Source organism: Monodelphis domestica, chromosome 4 (assembly GCF_027887165.1).
Source record: "Monodelphis domestica isolate mMonDom1 chromosome 4, mMonDom1.pri, whole genome shotgun sequence".
Taxonomy (NCBI): Eukaryota; Metazoa; Chordata; class Mammalia; order Didelphimorphia; family Didelphidae; genus Monodelphis; species Monodelphis domestica.
The window spans coordinates 302718916-302737062 of NC_077230.1; the positions used below are offsets into that span (position 1 = coordinate 302718916).

The window sequence follows — 18147 nt, forward strand, 5'->3', positions numbered from 1 at the left end:
ACTTTTCACTTGGGCCAAGACTGCTATTAATCTATCCTGTACATCAATCTACACATCAATGCCAGGTTAATCTTAATACATTCTCCTAACCAAAAACCTTCAGTGGTTCTCATTTTACCTGGTATTGAAAACCTTTCATAATCTGACTTTAATCTGTTTTTCCATCATTATTTTATACTACGTAGTTCAACCAAAAAGAACTCTCTCAAACATATTTGGTGGCCTGTGGCTTTATTTGAGTCAATTAACATTTTCTTATCCCTCATCTACCAGTAAAAATCCTATCCAGAATTCAAGACCCAACTCAGATGCCATTTCTTTCATGAATCCTTCCCTTATTCTGCTGCCCAGCCAAAAATGAGCTCTCTACAAGTAAAATGGTACTTGTTTGTATCTCTCTTATGCTCTTATTCTACTTTGTTGTGAAGTTATCTATGAACACCTTTTATCTTACCATCTCCTTTGGTGTCTATAGTGCTGATGTGCTTATAAGAAGAAAATGTGGATTAAATCAGTGAATGAATGTGAAAAAGTTAAAATTAAATCTCAATAATAATATATTTTAAGAGATTTATTAATGATCATTAGAAAATCAAGGAATAAAGAGGATACCAAATAAAAACCATGTGCCCATGGCTGGTTAGCCATTTCAGCCATCCCCACCTTACCACCATACTTGCTGCATCATTGCAAAGGAAGAGGGCTAGTGGGAGGCATTACTGCCAGTTAAATACCAATCGTGATCTCCCCAATGTGGAGATGCAGAAGAGATTATAGGGAATTTTGGGAAATACCAAGGACTTCTGGGGAATGAAGTCTAGGGTTCAAAATCTCCATTTCTACATTCCCCCCCTGAGACCCGCGGAAGACTAGTCTCTCCAGTGGGTCTTATAACAGCTATGAAATTGCAATAATTTGGGGAACAAAGGAAAAGAGAACAAAACCAATAATTGCTAGGTACATTGACAAAAAGCCAGTTAGGGGGCAGTCCCCTTCAGCATAAGAGTATACATTCAAATTAAATGTTGAATCAACCACACCCAAAGTTCATTCTGGATCTTCTTGATGTAGCTTGTGATCTGTGGAGGCATCTTCATGGTGCCTTCTAAGAAGAGTTCATTTTCTGGATTTGGAGAGGTAGCATGTTTTTTAAACTAAAATTACTCTGAAAAAGAATTTTAAATTTGTAATTTAAAATAATAATAATATATTCCCCCTTGAAGAAGGTATTGAAAAACACAGGGATCACTTAGGGATGCATGGCTGCGTTATGAGGTATATGAATCAATTGGCAAGAAAATTAAAAAATATTTTTAAAAAGCCAAATTTAAAAAATAAGTTCTGAATGAAATATAGACTATCAAAGTCTTAGGTGTAAAAATTCTAAGTAAAGGAAAAATAAATCCATAACAGGTCCTTGAATCAGGGCTCAATTAAAATGATTTAAAGAATTGTGCATTTACCCAATCAGTAAAATGCATAATTGTTTAAATCATTTTAGATCATTTTAGATTTAAACAATTATGCATTTTACTGATTGGGTAAATGCACAATTCTTTAAATCATTTTAATTGTAGTCAGGACAGTAGTCAGGACAATAGAAAGTTTGCCACACCATGAAAGACAGAAAAGGGATTAGATTATAGGAGCTAGGTAGGAGCCAAATTTGAGATACTTGGTAGAATATGGGTCAAGGAAGACCTGTTTAACACATGTTAAACAGCCACAATCTTGAACCCCAAACAAGTTAAAGTTCTCTTGCTTGGCTCAAAAAAAAAATTTTTTTTTTTTAAATTTAATTTAATTTTTATTTTGTCAATTTCAAACATTATTCCTTGGTTACAAGAATCATTTTATCCCTCCCTCCCGTCCCCAACACTTCTCCATAGCCAACACACAATTCCACTGGGTATTACATGTGACCTTGATCAGAATCTATTTCCATGTGGTTGATGTTTGCACTAGGATGTTAATTTAGAATATATATCCTCAGTCAATATCCCCCTCGACCCATGTAATCAAGCAGTTGTTTTTCTTTGGTGTTTCTACTCTTACAGTTTTTCCTCTGAATGTGGATAGTGTTCTTTCTCATAGATCCCTCCAAGTTGTTCAGGATCACTGCATTTCCACTAATGGAGAAGTCCATTACATTCGATTGTACCACAGTGTATCAGTTTCTGTGTACAATGTTCTCCTGGTTCTGCTCCTTTTGCTCTGCATCACTTCCTTTAGGTCATTCCAGTTCACATGGAATTGCTCCGGTTTATTATTTCTTTGAGCACAATAGTAATAGTATTCCATCACCAACATATACCACAATTTGTTCAGCCATTCCCCAATTGAAGGGCATCCCCTCATTTTCCAATTTTTTGCCACCACAAAGAGCGCAGCTATGAATATTCTTGTATATGTCTTTTTCCTTATTATCTATTTGGGGTACAAACCCAGCAGTGCTATGGCTGGATCAAAGGGTAGACAGTCTTTTAGCCCTCTTTGGGCATAGTTCCAAATTGTCCTCCACAATGATTGGATCTTGGCTCAAAATCTTCATCAATGCCATTGGGATTGGTTGGTCTCTTTGACCTTGTGCTCGATTGGCACTATGCAGTCTAGCTTTGTGTTTCTTTGACACTGTGCAATGGCTTTTTTTGTATTCCCTTCTCCTGGAATCAGATAAAATCATTAAGCAAAGTCCCAAATTTTTTTTAAACAATCAGTTGCATCATTTTTATAGTCTAAAGCTTTTTGGGTATGCATTGGCATTATAGCAAATATATTTTAAACTTGTATTACTGCAAAATCAAAAAAGTTAAAGAAAATCTTCTCAATGCTAGTGACGTGCTTCAAATACAAAATGGAGAGAAAAAAAACAAATAGTATATTGCACATACAAACAAAAACAATAATAAAAGTTTTAAAAACCAAAAATATATATAGCTTACAATCATTGACACTGCCAGCTAAGGAAAGGTAGAATACAAAGGTTTGTCACCCCAAAATGAGATCCATTTCCTTTTCAAACTTGGCCATGATCCACTGTGAGTGCAGAGCAAATAATTTTCACAAAGTAATAGTTTTTTTATAAAGACCAGGAATACAACAGGTAATGGCACATTCAAAAAGTATCAAAATCCCCAAAGTTATATAGCCCATTTAATTACAATAGCAAAAAAACCCACTATCATATTTCATATAAGTTGCTGTATGACAAAAAAAACCAACCCAATGAACTGATGGATATTTGTCAGAATTTTTACAGACATAGCATATCTTTCAACCTTAAGAAAACCGTCATTGTTGGATCAATTTAGCAAGGATTTGGTCATGTCATTGGCCTACCTCTACTAATTTGCTTCCTGAGGAAAACCTCAGTGATTTATTGACAATAGTATGTTATTTTCATAAACTCTTGAAATGTTCTCCAGATACTTGTCAGAATTGTCTTGCTCATCTCCTGGATCAGTGCTTTATTACTTTAAAAGGTTTCTTTTAAACATAGTCAGTTAAAAGGTAAATTTCTACCCATTTTGAGAAATGGTTACTCTTTTCACAGGTGTTTTTGTTCTATATTCTGAAAATGTAGAAAATATACCTACAGCTGATAGAGATTTCAGTTATGCTAAGCATAAGACACAAGTTACGTTCTTATCTCTAGTTGCTATTTTTTATGAAAAGATTTGAAACAGGAAAACATTGCATTTACTTTTGCAATGTATTAAATTTATCTTCAAATGCCATTAAGTGCCAGATTATTTCTATTATATTTCTAAAATTTTGCATAATTCATTATATTTAAATTTTGAATTTTTTATGTTACAAGTTATTTGGCTAGAACATTGAACAATTTAATGTGCTTCAGATAATTTGTATAACACAGTGGCTGCTCTGCTATGAGGATACTAGTGATATGTTATTTTCAGAAGCATTTAAACTCACATGACACTTATGGAACAAATTAGGATTGTTACCAAAGAAATTGGGCTGGCATCTTGAGATGATTGACTTGAATGGATATATGGCCTTGGAATCCTGTCTTTTCTCAAGATAAACAACCTCCATTCCATTAATGGTATCTTCTACAATTGTTTCATGTTGGAATTGAGCTAGTCTCCCCTCTCAGTTCTCAGGATTAGGTCCTGTCCAACATAGTTCTTACCTAGGCCCTGAGCAGTTCTGGATGCCACATTTGAGGAAGGATGTTGACAAACAGTTCTGGAATGATGATGGAAACTCAAACCCCCAAGCTTCAACCAGGGTTCAAGGATAAATGGATTAGCATATGAAAGGGACTTCAGACTTATTGTATTTGACCCCAGTGAGGTAGATTTTAGCTCTCTGAAAAAATCTAGCAATAAGAAGTATGTTCTTGTGCATGTCAGATCTTTGGAGAAAAGCAATATTGTAGAAGGTGATGGTTTGTCTATTTGAATTAGAGGGCTTCATAAAGCCCATTTCTAGAATTCTGATGGTTGTTGCTGAGCTCAGGAACCTCACCTGTTCTTGTCCTGAGCTATAAGAATTGAAATTGGATAACAGCCAGGGTATTGAGGAAAAGAAAAGGTGAAAAGAAGTTGAAGTGAGAAGAAGGCTTCTGTTTGTGACACTTAAGCTTCCAGAAAAACACTAGAATTCAGCTTTGCTTTATTTCATCCTATCTTAGGTACTAGATACTTAGTAACAATAGGCTAAGAATCAACGGTCACTTTAAAATCTAGAAAATGAGTATCATTAAATCTACCTTCTACCTCTTTAGATATATAAATTATCTCCCAGAATAGAAACTATTTCCTTATTACTTTTTGCTGGACTATTATGTTAGTTTTCTAATTCATTACCTGGCATCAAGTTTCTGCCCTCTGCAGTCCATTCTCCACAAGATATGTCTGATTTTCATATTTTGAAGATCTGGATGCTCACTACACTCCCCTACTAGCATTTATTTTTCCAATTTTATTTTACATTACTCCGCTTCATACACTGTGGTCCTGCCAAACTGGCCTTTTTGCTGTTACATCAAACATGATACTCTTATCTCTCATCTCTCTCTGCTTTTGCAAAGGCTAGAATATACTTCTTGACCATCACCTCTAAAAATCTTTCAAAGCTCAACTCAAGTACTTTCTCTTACATGAGGCATTACCTGATCCACTGATTTTGTATTTATTTCTCTGTACATGTTGTCTTTCTTATTAAATAAAACATAAGGAATACACATTGCCTGACACATAGAAGGTATTTAATAAATGCTTACATCTTCTGCATCCTAAGCTTTTTTTTTCTACATAATCTCCAACCTAAGTTAAAATGTAAAAATTAGAGAAAATTAGGATGGCTTCTGAGTCTTCCTACAAACTGTTTTTAATTAAATTTACTTTATTTAATTGACTAAACGAAGTTCAGAAAAGAATGTTTTTAGATGTTAAGTGACTACAGACTAGGTTCTATCTTTTTTATGAATGTGAACAGAAGGTTAAAAAGAGGTTTTAGCATCCAGCCTGTAGGTACCTTCATTTAAGCATCAGTAGGGTATGGGGTAACTCTTTGGCCAACTGGACATAGTGAAAAGTTGAGAGTTAGGCAAAGGCTTAGAAAGAAACACATCCTTAATTTTATAATAATAAAAAATGGGGATAATCGGACCTAATATTCAGAATTATGCTGTATAGGCAGATTTTAGGAATATATTTCTTCTGCATATTCAGGGACACATAATTTGAAGATTTGATTGCTCTCCAAATGAATGCTTAATTGGAAATAACTCATAATAATTATGTGATTAATCAGAAATGTTAAGAAACACCATGAAGTTCATTTCAGCTGAACATCTTGAAAAACTTGAGTTTTGACAGCTTTTGAAAAATTAGTAGAGGGGACACTTGACAGTTTTCTTGTGCTGAAAAAGGATTCATTTCATTCATTCACACTTAATTCAGTCTTAACTTCAGACTGATTTCACAATAATCCTTAGACTGTTTAAATAATTTTTTTTCAGAAGTACTAAAGATAAAAATTTTAAATTAATAGGAACTGTAGTTCCCAGGAAATTATTTTAGTGTTTTTTTTTCCCCTTCCATTCTCTTGTTTTTGCAAGTTGAACTCTTTCTCTAAACATAATTTTACAGAATTTCAGGTTTGGAAGGCAACCTAGGCCATTTTGTCTTAATTAGTAACTAAACAAAAATCCTCTCTAAAACACACCCAGTATGTGGTCCTCAAGACTTTACTTTAAGATCTTCATTGAAGGGCTTTCTTCCTAGATAGCCCATTCCACTGTTGCTTAGCTCTGATTGTTAAGAGCTATTCAAAATCTTTACTCCTTTTTTCCCATCTGGCCTCACTTTCTTCCTTTTAGTCATGACATTCCAATTAACAGGTTCAGCTTCTCTTTGTCTTCCTTCATTGAATCTCCTTCCCCTTAGCCATTCATTGCTTTCCAAAACCATTCCTGGATACTTCATACCAAATCACTTACTATGGAATGCTACTCTATTCCATGCATGTTATCTATTATAAAAAAAATCACAACACAACCACACTAATTATTCATGTTTGCTCTGGAAAGTTAATATTATCATAGTTGTTATGTTGTTATTATAGTTATTATACATCAAGCCTAGATTTACTTTTTTACATTGTTGTGCTATTGTTCTAGCCAAGCAGAACAATTCTAATTAATCTTCCATGTGTCATTTCTTCAGATAAATGAAAATGGCTATTATGTCTTCATGTTTTCACTAAACTAAACATCTTTAGTTTTAGCTCATGCTCACCTTCACTGTCAACTGTCTTTCTTTAGATACTCTGTAGCTCACCGATAGCCTTGCTAAAACGTTCCTAGAATTAAATACAGTTTTCTGAATGAGATACTACATCTCTTGTTTTTTTGTTTCAGTTGTGTTCAACTCTTTGTTTGCAGATACTAGAGTAGTTTGCCATTTTCTTCTCCAGTTTGTTTTACAAACGAGGAAACTGAGGCAAATAGAGTTAAGTGATTTGCCAAGGGTCATGGAGCCAGAAAATATCAGAGGTCAGGTTTGACCTGAGGAAAATGAATCTTTTACACTCCAGGCTTGGTGCTCTATCTTTTGTGGCACCAACTGCCCTTGACCTGGATACCATTAATTCAGCCCAAGATTATACCAAATTGGTATATCTTTTAAAAAAGTTTTCTTGATTCTTTTTTTTTTTAGTCATGCTTCATTTTTAGGCCTTACAAGATGTCCTTTCTCTTTCACCCCTAAGCAGTAAACTCAGACTTGTAACAAAAACTGTTAAGCATGGCCAGTTCGCATATGGTGACAATCTACCTGTAATAATCCCACTTCTCTACTTCTATAGGAAGGGGAAGTATGTTTTATAATCTTTTTGTCAAAGCAAAGATTGATCATTATAAAGGGCTCTGTGTTTGGCTTCCTGTTAGTATTCTTTCTCCTTTATATTATTGTTGTATATATTGTTCTCTTAATTCACTGTGGATCAGTTCATATTATTCCAATTTTTATTTGAATTCCTTATATTTGAAAATGATGACTTCTAAACTGATAGTTTATCAGTTAGAACAGCTAATTAGGGGAAATCTTCGAGAAAGATTTTTGAAGGTCTTGAGTTTGATTATACAAGTAGTGTGGCTACTTAGAGATTTCCTTATCAGACATAATGAATATATTTTGCAAAGCAATTTTTGATTAATGGAATGTGATAGAACCTTATTGCATGATAGCTTCCAACTGTGGGTGATAACTTCTGAGGAGGGTTTTGTGTTATATACTTTTTAGAGAGTTCTTCAATTCTAATTAAGAAATGCATATGGAGGGTCTCAAAAAAAATTAGTGCTTCAATATGTTAGCAATCAGCCTTGAAAATGAATTGTATGTGACTTGTTAGCTTCAGACTATCTTTGTATAACAAGACATATGGTATTATTTGTTTGACTTCCTCTTTTCTGTTTTACATCTAGAGTATCTTCAATATTCATGCTGCACTTTGTAGAAGGCTTGCCTTCTAATGACTTGCAGTTCTATTCATTTCATTTTGAAGGCTTTTTCTACCAAATAACTTGTGTGATTCAATATCAAATGAAAGAAAAACATTTTATAACTTGGATTTTGAATTCTGATGGTAAGTATTTTAACTTAAAATTATTATTAGAAATGAAGTTTAAAAATATTTGTCAAAATTAGACAGTAAGAACTTTTGATAAAGCTAAGCTAATTCACATCTGTAGTTAAGAATTCAAATGATCTAGTTTGCAGTCTTAATAGGAAAAGACTAATGATAGTTTTGTGTGTATCTATATGTATAGCTACACATACATGTTATCACATTCTACATTTAAGGAACAAACAAGATTTTATTCCACTAAAGATCTTAAATGTAAAAATATTGTAGCTCTGGAAAAGTTCTAACATCTTTAACAAATTTTTTTTTCATGGTTTATACTTCTGTATTCAGATATAATTATTAAGTAAAGGCTTTCAGCATTATTTAGATTAAACTCAAGAAAGTGCTAAACCTGACCTCAAGAAGTGAAATTCAGATAGTTTCCATTTGCCAATGGCTATATTTTAGCCCTAAGCAATTTTTGGATTCAAGATTGTGTCTTTCTTCTGAAAAGTCATGTATATAAAAACGTCATGTATATAATGCAAATCTGTATTTTAGTTTAATAGTGATGCTGGGAAAACAGTAACTCAAGTGGGCTCTCACCACAGCAGTGCCTTATTCCTTCCCAATTGATTATTTTCTTTTCTTTTTAAACCCTTATTCTCTGTCTTAGAATTCCAAGGCAGAATAGTGATAAGAGCCAGACAAATGGGGTTAAGTGACTTGCCCAGTCACACAGCTAGGAAGTATTTAGATCAGATTTGAATCCAGTACCTCCTGTCTCCAGGCTTGCCTCTGTCCACTCATTGAGCCACCAGCTGCCCCCTCTAATTGATTCTTTTGTCCTCTCCACAAGTGTGTTACAAGCCATGTCTTTTCTCATGCCTCACACCACGTACCTCAACTGTTTAACTGAAGAATTTGATTCATATTTACTGAGAAAATAGATTGTTTTTCTGTAAGCTCCTTTTTTTCTCTTTCTGCACTACAAAATCCCTTCATATTACCCTCTATTTATTCCAGTCTCTGATGATCCGTTCTTGTCAAGTCAGCCCCTTTACATGTATTCTCTCCAAAACCTCCCTGTCCTTCCTCTTTTCCCTCTCTCCTTCTCCTTTAGATAGTATAAGAGGTTAAAAGATTGCATGTGACTTGAGGCACTTTTTGCCTCTAAATTGGACTGCAGAGATTACTGATAGCTTACAGCTTTCTGAAAGGAACTGTTGAAAGTCTACCAGAATTTTGTTATATTGAAAATGTTTTGAAACAAACAGGACTTTTTATTATATTCTAATGGGATTTAAAAGTTGGTGGTATAGCCATATATATCTGTATGTTCATTCTCTTAGCTCAGTTAACCAAAAATTTCTAACAATTATTTTTGAGATCTTATTTTTGGGAATGGTGATTTAATTTTTGATATTACTTATAATACTTGTTCATTTCCTGATAATTCCTAATAGTATTGGGGGTGGGTAGTGAGGTACAAGGCTGAATTGCCTTAATAAACTGCTTTAGTTCTTTAGAATTGACTTATAAGAATACTGCCTTTGTTATTAAAGAGAAGGATCTTAAGCATTTGGCTGCCAAAACAGGTGCTGCCATAAAGATAAGCAGGATTATACAGTAGTCAGACATAGAAGTTGAAAGGCAAAGAAGTAGTTACTCTTTGAGCAGAGGGAGGTAGTTTATACATTCATGTACTGAGGATCCTTTGAGTGTTTAAATTGTTCACTTTATTTTTTTTTTCAGGAACCTGGCTAGAATGTGATGATTTAAAAGGCCCATACTGTAAAAGATATGATAAATTTGAAGTTCCTGCTTCAGAAGTTCACATTGTTATCTGGGAAAGGAATATTTCCAAAACAATTGATCAATCCAGAGTGGAGTTTCCATGTAAAAAGATGGAAAGTTTCAGTCCCAGCAATTCTAAACTAGAATCTTTGGCATTGTGCTCTGGTGGTGTTGAAGCCACTGAAATGTTTTCAACATTTGATCAGAAGAATAGCATAAGTACTCTAACTACTGATCCACAATATGCAGTAGATACAGGTCCTGAGCACAATTTACTTTCTGGTCTAGAAGATTTGGTAGACAATGACATCATAACGTTGACACTTACAGAAATTCATGTTGATTCTGAGGGCAATCCAATTGAAAATCAACCTGTTATAGAAGATCAGTCTGTGATAAGAGATAAGGCAGTTGCTGAAATGGACACTTTGCAAAAGGAAGAATTAGTATTGGCTTCCTCACAAACAGCTCCATATAGGGAAACACCTGTCCAATCTCAAGCTCTTCCTACAAGTATTCTAAACCAAAATGGCAGTATTGATCTGAAATCAGATCAGCTGACTCCAGAAAATACTTCAGATATTATCTCCATGAATAATCCAGTTCAGGTGATTGCTCTTCAACAAGGAGAGAAGCCATTACAAATTAAAGAGAGAAAAGTTAAATTTTCTCCCATTACCTTAGAGAAGGATGCTGTATCGAGTCCAGTTCTTTCAACAAAAGTTGAAAATTTTTTATCAAAATCGAATGTCTTATCTCAAGAATCTAATGTTAAAGTAGCAAATAATGCTGCAGGAGATCCCCAAAATATTGTTCTAGGTTCCACAAATAATTCCTCACAGTCACAGAAGAAAAAGTTTGTAGGAAGTTGGGTTAAAGGACTACTAAACAAGGGAGTTTCTTTTATGCCTTCTTGTGCCTCAGCTAATGAAAGAAAGGTGCATTTGCAGAAGACAACTGACTTGAACTCTCTGGTTAAAAGGGCAAATAATTTTCGGGGTTTTAAACCTAAAGGTATAACAAATCAAACAAGTCCTCAGACACCCAAGAAAACATCTAGGTCTGCATGCAACTCACTTCCAGTTCCTAACTCTTCCCCATCAAATATCAGTACACCTTTAATGTCTGGTAAAGTACTCGAGGATACAAAGACTTTGACTAAATCCTTGCATAAAAATTTTCAGCCCCTTTCTAGTGAGATATCTCCTAAGCACAATTTTAATGGAAACGAAAATCACATCTCTTCAGGGACATATGAGAGTCAAACTCATAAACTTCGTCTAAAACTTCTTAAAAAACTTAAGGCAAAAAAGCAAAAACTGGCCAGTCTTCAGGCTCTCCAAATAAATGGAAAACCTCCAAAGAAAAGTAAAAAACACTTGGCTCCGGCTGGATCTCAAAATGAATGTGAATCACTGCAAGGCTTGTTAAGGGAACTCCAGGATCATATTGATGCCACAGATAATACACCTAATGGTACAACACATTCTGGTATTTCTCTGAATAGTAGCCCAACTCATGAAGAATTTTTGGCAGAATTACTGTCGTCTTCTACTGTTGTTTCATCAGAGCCTCCAAGGGATAGAGAAGATGATTATGAGTATTTGGAGATGGTAGATAACCATAACACAATACCAACGCCTAGTGACTTTGTCTGTGACCTCTCTTCTGCAAATCCAAGCAAAGATCATAATTATAGTCCTGCAAAACAAAGTCAATATGAAGTTGAGGTGGACTCATTAATGAATAATTCTTGTGATAAAACATTAAGCTTGGAAAATCCCCTAAAGACAGATATTTTTGATGAATTTTTTTCCACTTCAGTATTAAATTCTTCAGCAAATGACATAGAATATTTACCTCATTTTGATGACTATATGTTTGACAGTTGAATGTCATTGTTTTTGAAATGTAATATTTGTATGATTGTTTAAGAAAAAATATTAAATTATGTTTTCAAATAAACTGCACGCTGGCTGTGCTCAAAATGTAAATTGGAAACTGATTTGTGAAATGCATTGTTTATTTGAACAAAATGTAACACTAAAGACATTATTTCCCAGCAAGCACTTCTGATCTCAGAATTGGAATTACCAGAATCTTGTTTTTAACTTTTGGAGAGTAAATTTTTATTTTGGTATGGGCTTTTTTTTTGGTGGTTTTCTGAAATTTAGATAATCAGAAATATAGCTGATGGACAACTTTCTGATCTCTACTGTTTTAAAAATTACAGGTAATGGGTAAAATCAGATTATAAATCCCAGGACATCAAATAAAATGCATAAAAAAACTTTTTCATTGACTTGAAATAGAAATTCTGCCCGGAAAATGTAATACTTTATAAAAGGAGTCTTTGACTGGCATTAGATGACAGTAAATCCTCAATAAATAATTGCAAACAAAAATATCACTTCTGTGTCCTGGTATGAGAACTTTATACACTTATATATATCATATTAGCCATTTCCTAAACTTCTTATTCGACAATAGGGGAATTATGTCTCAGTTGTTTTTCTATCCTGGGAAGAACCAATTTTGGCTTCTCATGCTACTTCCAAATTATCAGTATGTAGGGGAATGAAGTGATTTGTCCATGTCAACATACTTTGTCTCCTGTATCTCATTCAACAAATGTTTAAATAGCATGGTTGCTGAAATAATTGCAAAGGTGATGACCCTAGTTACCTAGAGAGAGTAGGTAGGATAATGAGGGTAAAGATTAGAGGGTATTTTGCTAGATTGTGAAGGAAAACTATGGAAATGTAGCCTAATTATTCAAAACCTCTCTGGTTTTATACTATTACATTGAGAACCTTTGGTTCTCAACTCTGCCAGGGCTGGTTGACTGGTTGTCTCTTCCAAGAAAGAATTGTAGCTTGTAAAGGTTGGCCAGAGGGTGATTTTATTTTCCCCACTTCAACTCATTGGGAAAGTCAGTCTTTTTAATCAGATCTTTTAGTCGGGGATTCTTAACTTGGGAGTATGTAAATTAAAAAAAAAGTTGATAACTATTTGCAGATAATTCTTTTCCTTCATAATTCCATGTATTTTATACATTTAAAAACATTATTTTTTAAAAAATAATATTTTATTTGATCATTTCCAAGCATTATTCATTAAAGACAAAGATCATTTTCTTTTCCTCCCCCCACCCGCCATAGCCGACGCATGATTCCACTGGGTGTCACATGTGTTCTTGATTCGAACCCATTTCCATGTTGTTAATATTTGCATTAGAGTTTCATTTAGAGTCTCTCCTCTGTCATGTCCCCTCAACCGCTGTAGTCAGGCAGTTGCTTTTCCTTGGTGTTTCTATTCCCTTTGCGTATGAATAGTGTTTTTTTTCCTAGATCCCTGCAGATTGTTCAGGGATATTACACCACTACTAATGAAGAAGTCCATTACATTCGATTATACCACAGTGTATTAGTCTCTGTGTACAATGTTCTCCTGGTTCTGCTCCTCTCGCTCTGCATCACTTCCTGGAGGTTGTTCCAGTCTCCATGGAACTCCTCCACTTTATTATTCCTTTTAGCACAATAGTATTCCATCACCAACATATACCACAATTTGCTCAGCCATTCCCCAATTGATGGGCATCCCCTCGTTTTCCAGTTTTTGGCCACCACAAAGAGCGCAGCTATGAATATTTTTGTACAAGTCTTTTTGTCCATTATCTCTTTGGGGTACAGACCCAGCAGTGCTATGGCTGAATTAAAGGGTAGATATTCTTTTGTCGCCCTTTGTGCATAGTTCCAAATTGCCCTCCAGAATGGTTGGATCAGTTCACAACTCCACCAGCAATGAATTAATGTCCCTACTTTTCCACATCCCCTCCAGCATTCATTACTTTCCTTTGCTATCATGCTAGCCAGTCTGCTTGGTGTGAGGTGATACCTCAGAGTTGTTTTGATTTGCATCTCTCTGATTACAAGAGATTTAGAACACTTCTTCATGTGCTTATTAATAGTTTTGATTTCTTTATCTGAGAACTGTCTATCCATGTCCCTTGCCCATTTATCAATTGGAGAATGGCTTGATTTTTTGTATAATTGATTTAGCTCTTTATAAATATGAGTAATTAAACCTTTGTCAGAGGTTTCTATGAAGATTTTTTCCCAATTTGTTGTTTCTGATTGTAGTTAGATTGGTTTTGTTTGTACAAAAGCTTTTTAATTTGATGTAGTCAAAATTATTTATTTTACATTTTGTGATTCTTTCTATGTCTTGCTTGGTTTTAAAGTCTTTGCCCTCCCAAAGGTCTGACATGTATACTATTCTGTGTTTACCCAATTTACTTACGGTTTCCTTCTTTATGTTTAAGTCACTCACCCATTTTGAATTTATCTTGGTGTAGGGTGTGAGGTGTTGATCTATTCCTAGTCTCTCCCACACTGTCTTCCAATTTTCCCAGCAGTTTTTATCGAATAGTGGATTTTTGTCCCAAAAGCTGGGATCTTTGGGTTTATCGTATACTGTCTTGCTGAGGTCGCTTTCCCCCAGTCTATTCCACTGATCTTCCTTTCTGTTTCTTAGCCAGTACCAAATCGTTTTGATGACTGCTGCTTTGTAATATAGTTTAAGGTCAGGGACTGCAAGGCCCCCATCATATGTGTTTTTTTTCATTATTTCCCTGGATATCCTTGATCTTGTTATTCCAAATGAATTTTGTTATGAATTTTTTCTAATTAATTTTTTCTAAATCAGTGAAGAAGTATTTTGGTAGTTCAATGGGTATGGCACTAAATAGATAAATAAGTTTGGGTAGGATGGTCATTTTTATTATATTGGCTCGTCCTATCCATGAGCAGTTAATGTTCTTCCAATTGTTCAAGTCTAGTTTTAGTTGTGTGGAGAGTGTTTTGTAGTTGTGTTCATATGGTTCCTGTGTTTGTCTCGGGAGATAGATTCCTAGGTATTTTATTTCGTCTAAGGTGATTTTGAATGGGATTTCTCTTTCTAGTTTTTACTGCTGAGCTGTGTTGGAGATATATAGAAAAGCTGATGACTTATGTGGGTTTATTTTGTATCCTGCAACTTTGCTAAAGTTGTTGATTATTTTAATTAGCTTTTTGGTTGAATCTCTAGGATTCTTTAAGTAGACCATCATGTCATCTGCAAAGAGTGATAACTTGGTCTCCTCCTTGCCTATTTTGATGCCTTCAATTTCTTTTTCTTCTCTAATTGCTACTGCTAGTGTTTCTAGTACAATGTCAAATAGTAGAGGTGATAATGGGCATCCTTGTTTCACTCCTGATCTTATTGGGAATGCATCTAGTTTATCCTCATTGCAGATGATATTAGCTGATGGTTTTAGATATATACTGTTTATTATTTTTAGGAATGACCCTTCTATTCCTATGCTTTCTAGTGTTTTTAATAGGAATGGGTGTTGTATTTTATCAAAGGCTTTTTCTGTGTCTATTGAGATAATCATGTGATTCTTGTTAGTTTGTTTGTTGATGTGGTCAATTATGTGGATGGTTTTCCTAATATTGAACCAGCCCTGCATCCCTGGTATAAATCCTACTTGATCATGGTGGATGACCCTTCTGATCACTTGCTGGAGTCTTTTTGCTAGTATCCTATTTAAGATTTTTGCATCTATATTCATTAGGGAGATTGGTCTATAGTTTTCTTTCTCTGTTTTTGACCTGCCTGGTTTTGGAATTAGTACCATGTTTGTGTCATAAAAGGAGTTTGGTAGAACTCCCTCTTTGCTTATTATGTCAAATAATTCGTATAGTATTGGGATTAACTGTTCTCTGAATGTTTGATAGAATTCACTGGTGAATCCATCAGGCCCTGGGGATTTTTTCTTAGGAAGTTCTTTGATGGCTTGTTGGATTTCATTTTCTGATATGGGATTATTTAAGAATTCTATTTCCTCTTCTGTTAGTCTAGGCAGTTTGTATTTTTGTATATATTCATCTATATCACCTAAATAGGTGTATTTATTGCCATATAATTGGGCAAAGTAATTTCTAATGATTGCCTTAATTTCCTCTTCATCGCAGGTGCTGTCCCCCTTTTCATCTTTGATGCTGTTAATTTGCTTTTCTTCCTTCCTTTTTTTAATTAGATTGACCAGTACTTTGTCTGTTTTGTTTGTTTTTTCAAAGTACCAGCTTCTTGTCTTATTTATTAAATCAATAGTTCTATCACTTCCGATTTTGTTAATTTCTCCCTTAATTTTTAGGATTTCTAGTTTTGTTTTCTGCTGGGGGTTTTTAATTTGATCGCTTTCGAATTTTTTTATTTGCATTTCCAATTGATTGATCTCTGCTCTCCCTAGTTTGTTGATATATGCACTCAGGAATATGAATTTACCTCTGATTAAAGCTTTGGCTGCATCCCAAATGGTTTGAAAGGATGTCTCGCCATTGTCATTTTCCTCGATAAAATTATTAATTGTTTCTATGATTTCTTCTCTAACTAAACGATTTTGGAGTATCATATTGTTTAATTTCCAATTAGTTTTTGATTTGGTTTTCCATGTACCTTTACTGATCATTATTTTTATTGCCTTGTGATCTGAGAAGGCTGCATTTATTATTTCTGCTTTTCTGCATTTGTGTGCTATGTTTCTGTGACCTAATGTATGGTCAATTTTTGTGAATGTGCCATGTGGTGCTGAGAAGGTGTATTCCTTTTTATCCCTATTTATTTTTCTCCATATGTCTATTAATTCTAATTTTTCTAAGATTTCATTCACTTCTTTCACCTCATTTATTTTTTTTGGTTTGATTTATCTAAATTTGATAATGGTTGGTTTAAGTCTCCCACTAATATGGTTTTACTGTCTATTTCTTCCTTCAATTCTCCTAGTTTCTCCATTAGAAATTTGGGTGCTATATTATTTGGTGCATACATGTTGATTAGTGATATTTCCTCATTATCTAAAGTCCCTTTTAACAAAATATAATTACCTTCCCTATCCCTTTTGATCAGGTCTATTTTTGCTTTGGCTTTATCAGATATCATGATTACCACTCCTGCCTTCTTTCTGTCAGTTGAGGCCCAGAAGGTCTTACTCCATCCTTTAATTCTGACCTTGTGGGTGTCAACCCGCCTCATGTGTGTTTCTTGAAGACAACATATGGTAGGGTTTTGGATTCTAATCCATTCTGCTATTCGTCTACGTTTTATGGGTGAGTTCATCCCATTCACGTTCAAAGTTATGACTGTCATTTGTGGACTCCCTGGCATTTTGATATCCTTCCCTGGTTCTAACCTTTTCTTCTTCGGCTCTACCTTTTAGTCCAGTGATTTACTTTAAATCGGTCCCCCTTGTCCCCTCCCTTGATATGTTTCCCTTCTTAGTCCCTCCCTTTTTGTTCCCTCCCCTTCCCCCCCTTCCTTTCCCTCCCCTTTTGTTTTCCCTCTCTCCCTCCCCCCCTTGGTTTTCCCTTCTCCCTATCCTTGTTGGGTAAGATAGAATTCAAGATCCCAATGGATCTGGATGTTTTTCCCTCTCAGAGTTGATTTCCCTGAGAGTAAGGTTTAAGTAAAAATTCTCTTCCTCTCCTTATAGGAGTTTTCTTCCCCTCCCCTTCCCATGTGAATCTTTGTGTGAGAAAGATTATTCTATTTGGTCTTTCTTTTCCCCCTATTTACACATTACATTTTCCTCACATGTTAGTATACATAGATTCATATAAATGTAGTCCTCATAGAAGAGAGTTTGAGTAAAAGAAGAAGATAACATTTTTCTCCTTTTCCCTTTCCTTCATATTTACCTTTTCAGGTATTCCATGCTCTGTTTTTCGGTATCGAACTTTCCACAGAGCTCTGGTCTTTTCTTTGCAAAAACTTGGAAATCTTCTATTTTGTTGAATGCCCATACTTTCCCTTGGAAATATATAGTCAGTTTTGCTGGATAGCTGATTCTTGGTTAAAGACCCAGCTCTCTTGCCTTTCTGAAGATCATGTTCCATGCCTTACGATCATTCAGAGTAGAAATTGCAAGGTCTTCTGTGACCCTGATTGGCATTCCTTTATATCTAAATTGTTTTTTTCTGGCTTCTTGTAGGATTTTTTCTTTTGTTTGATAGCTTTGGAATTTGGCAATTACATTCCTGGGAGTTGTCTTTTGGGGGTTTAGTGTAGAGGGTGTTATGTGAGCTCTGTCAGTGGCTGTATTGCCCTCTTGTTCTAGAATCTCTGGGCAGTTTTCTTTCATTATCTCTTGTATTACGATGTCGAGTTTGCTGTTTATTTCTGGCTTTTCTGGAAGTCCAATTATTCTTA

At 34.8% G+C, this 18147-nt stretch overlaps 1 protein-coding gene across 4 annotated transcripts in view; it reads left to right on the forward strand.

The window, feature by feature from the left end:
• Positions 1-12304, forward strand: part of USPL1 (ubiquitin specific peptidase like 1) — a 36055-nt gene extending 23751 nt beyond the window's left edge. For all 4 annotated transcript variants that reach the window (XM_016421866.2, XM_016421868.2, XM_016421867.2 and 1 more), the window contains exons 8-9: positions 7958-8118; positions 9856-12304. In XM_016421866.2, the coding sequence (XP_016277352.1) occupies positions 7958-8118; positions 9856-11789 (2095 nt within the window). In that variant the 3' untranslated portion in view covers positions 11790-12304. The remainder of the gene's footprint in view (positions 1-7957; positions 8119-9855) is intronic.
• Positions 12305-18147: the final 5843 nt, after the last annotated feature.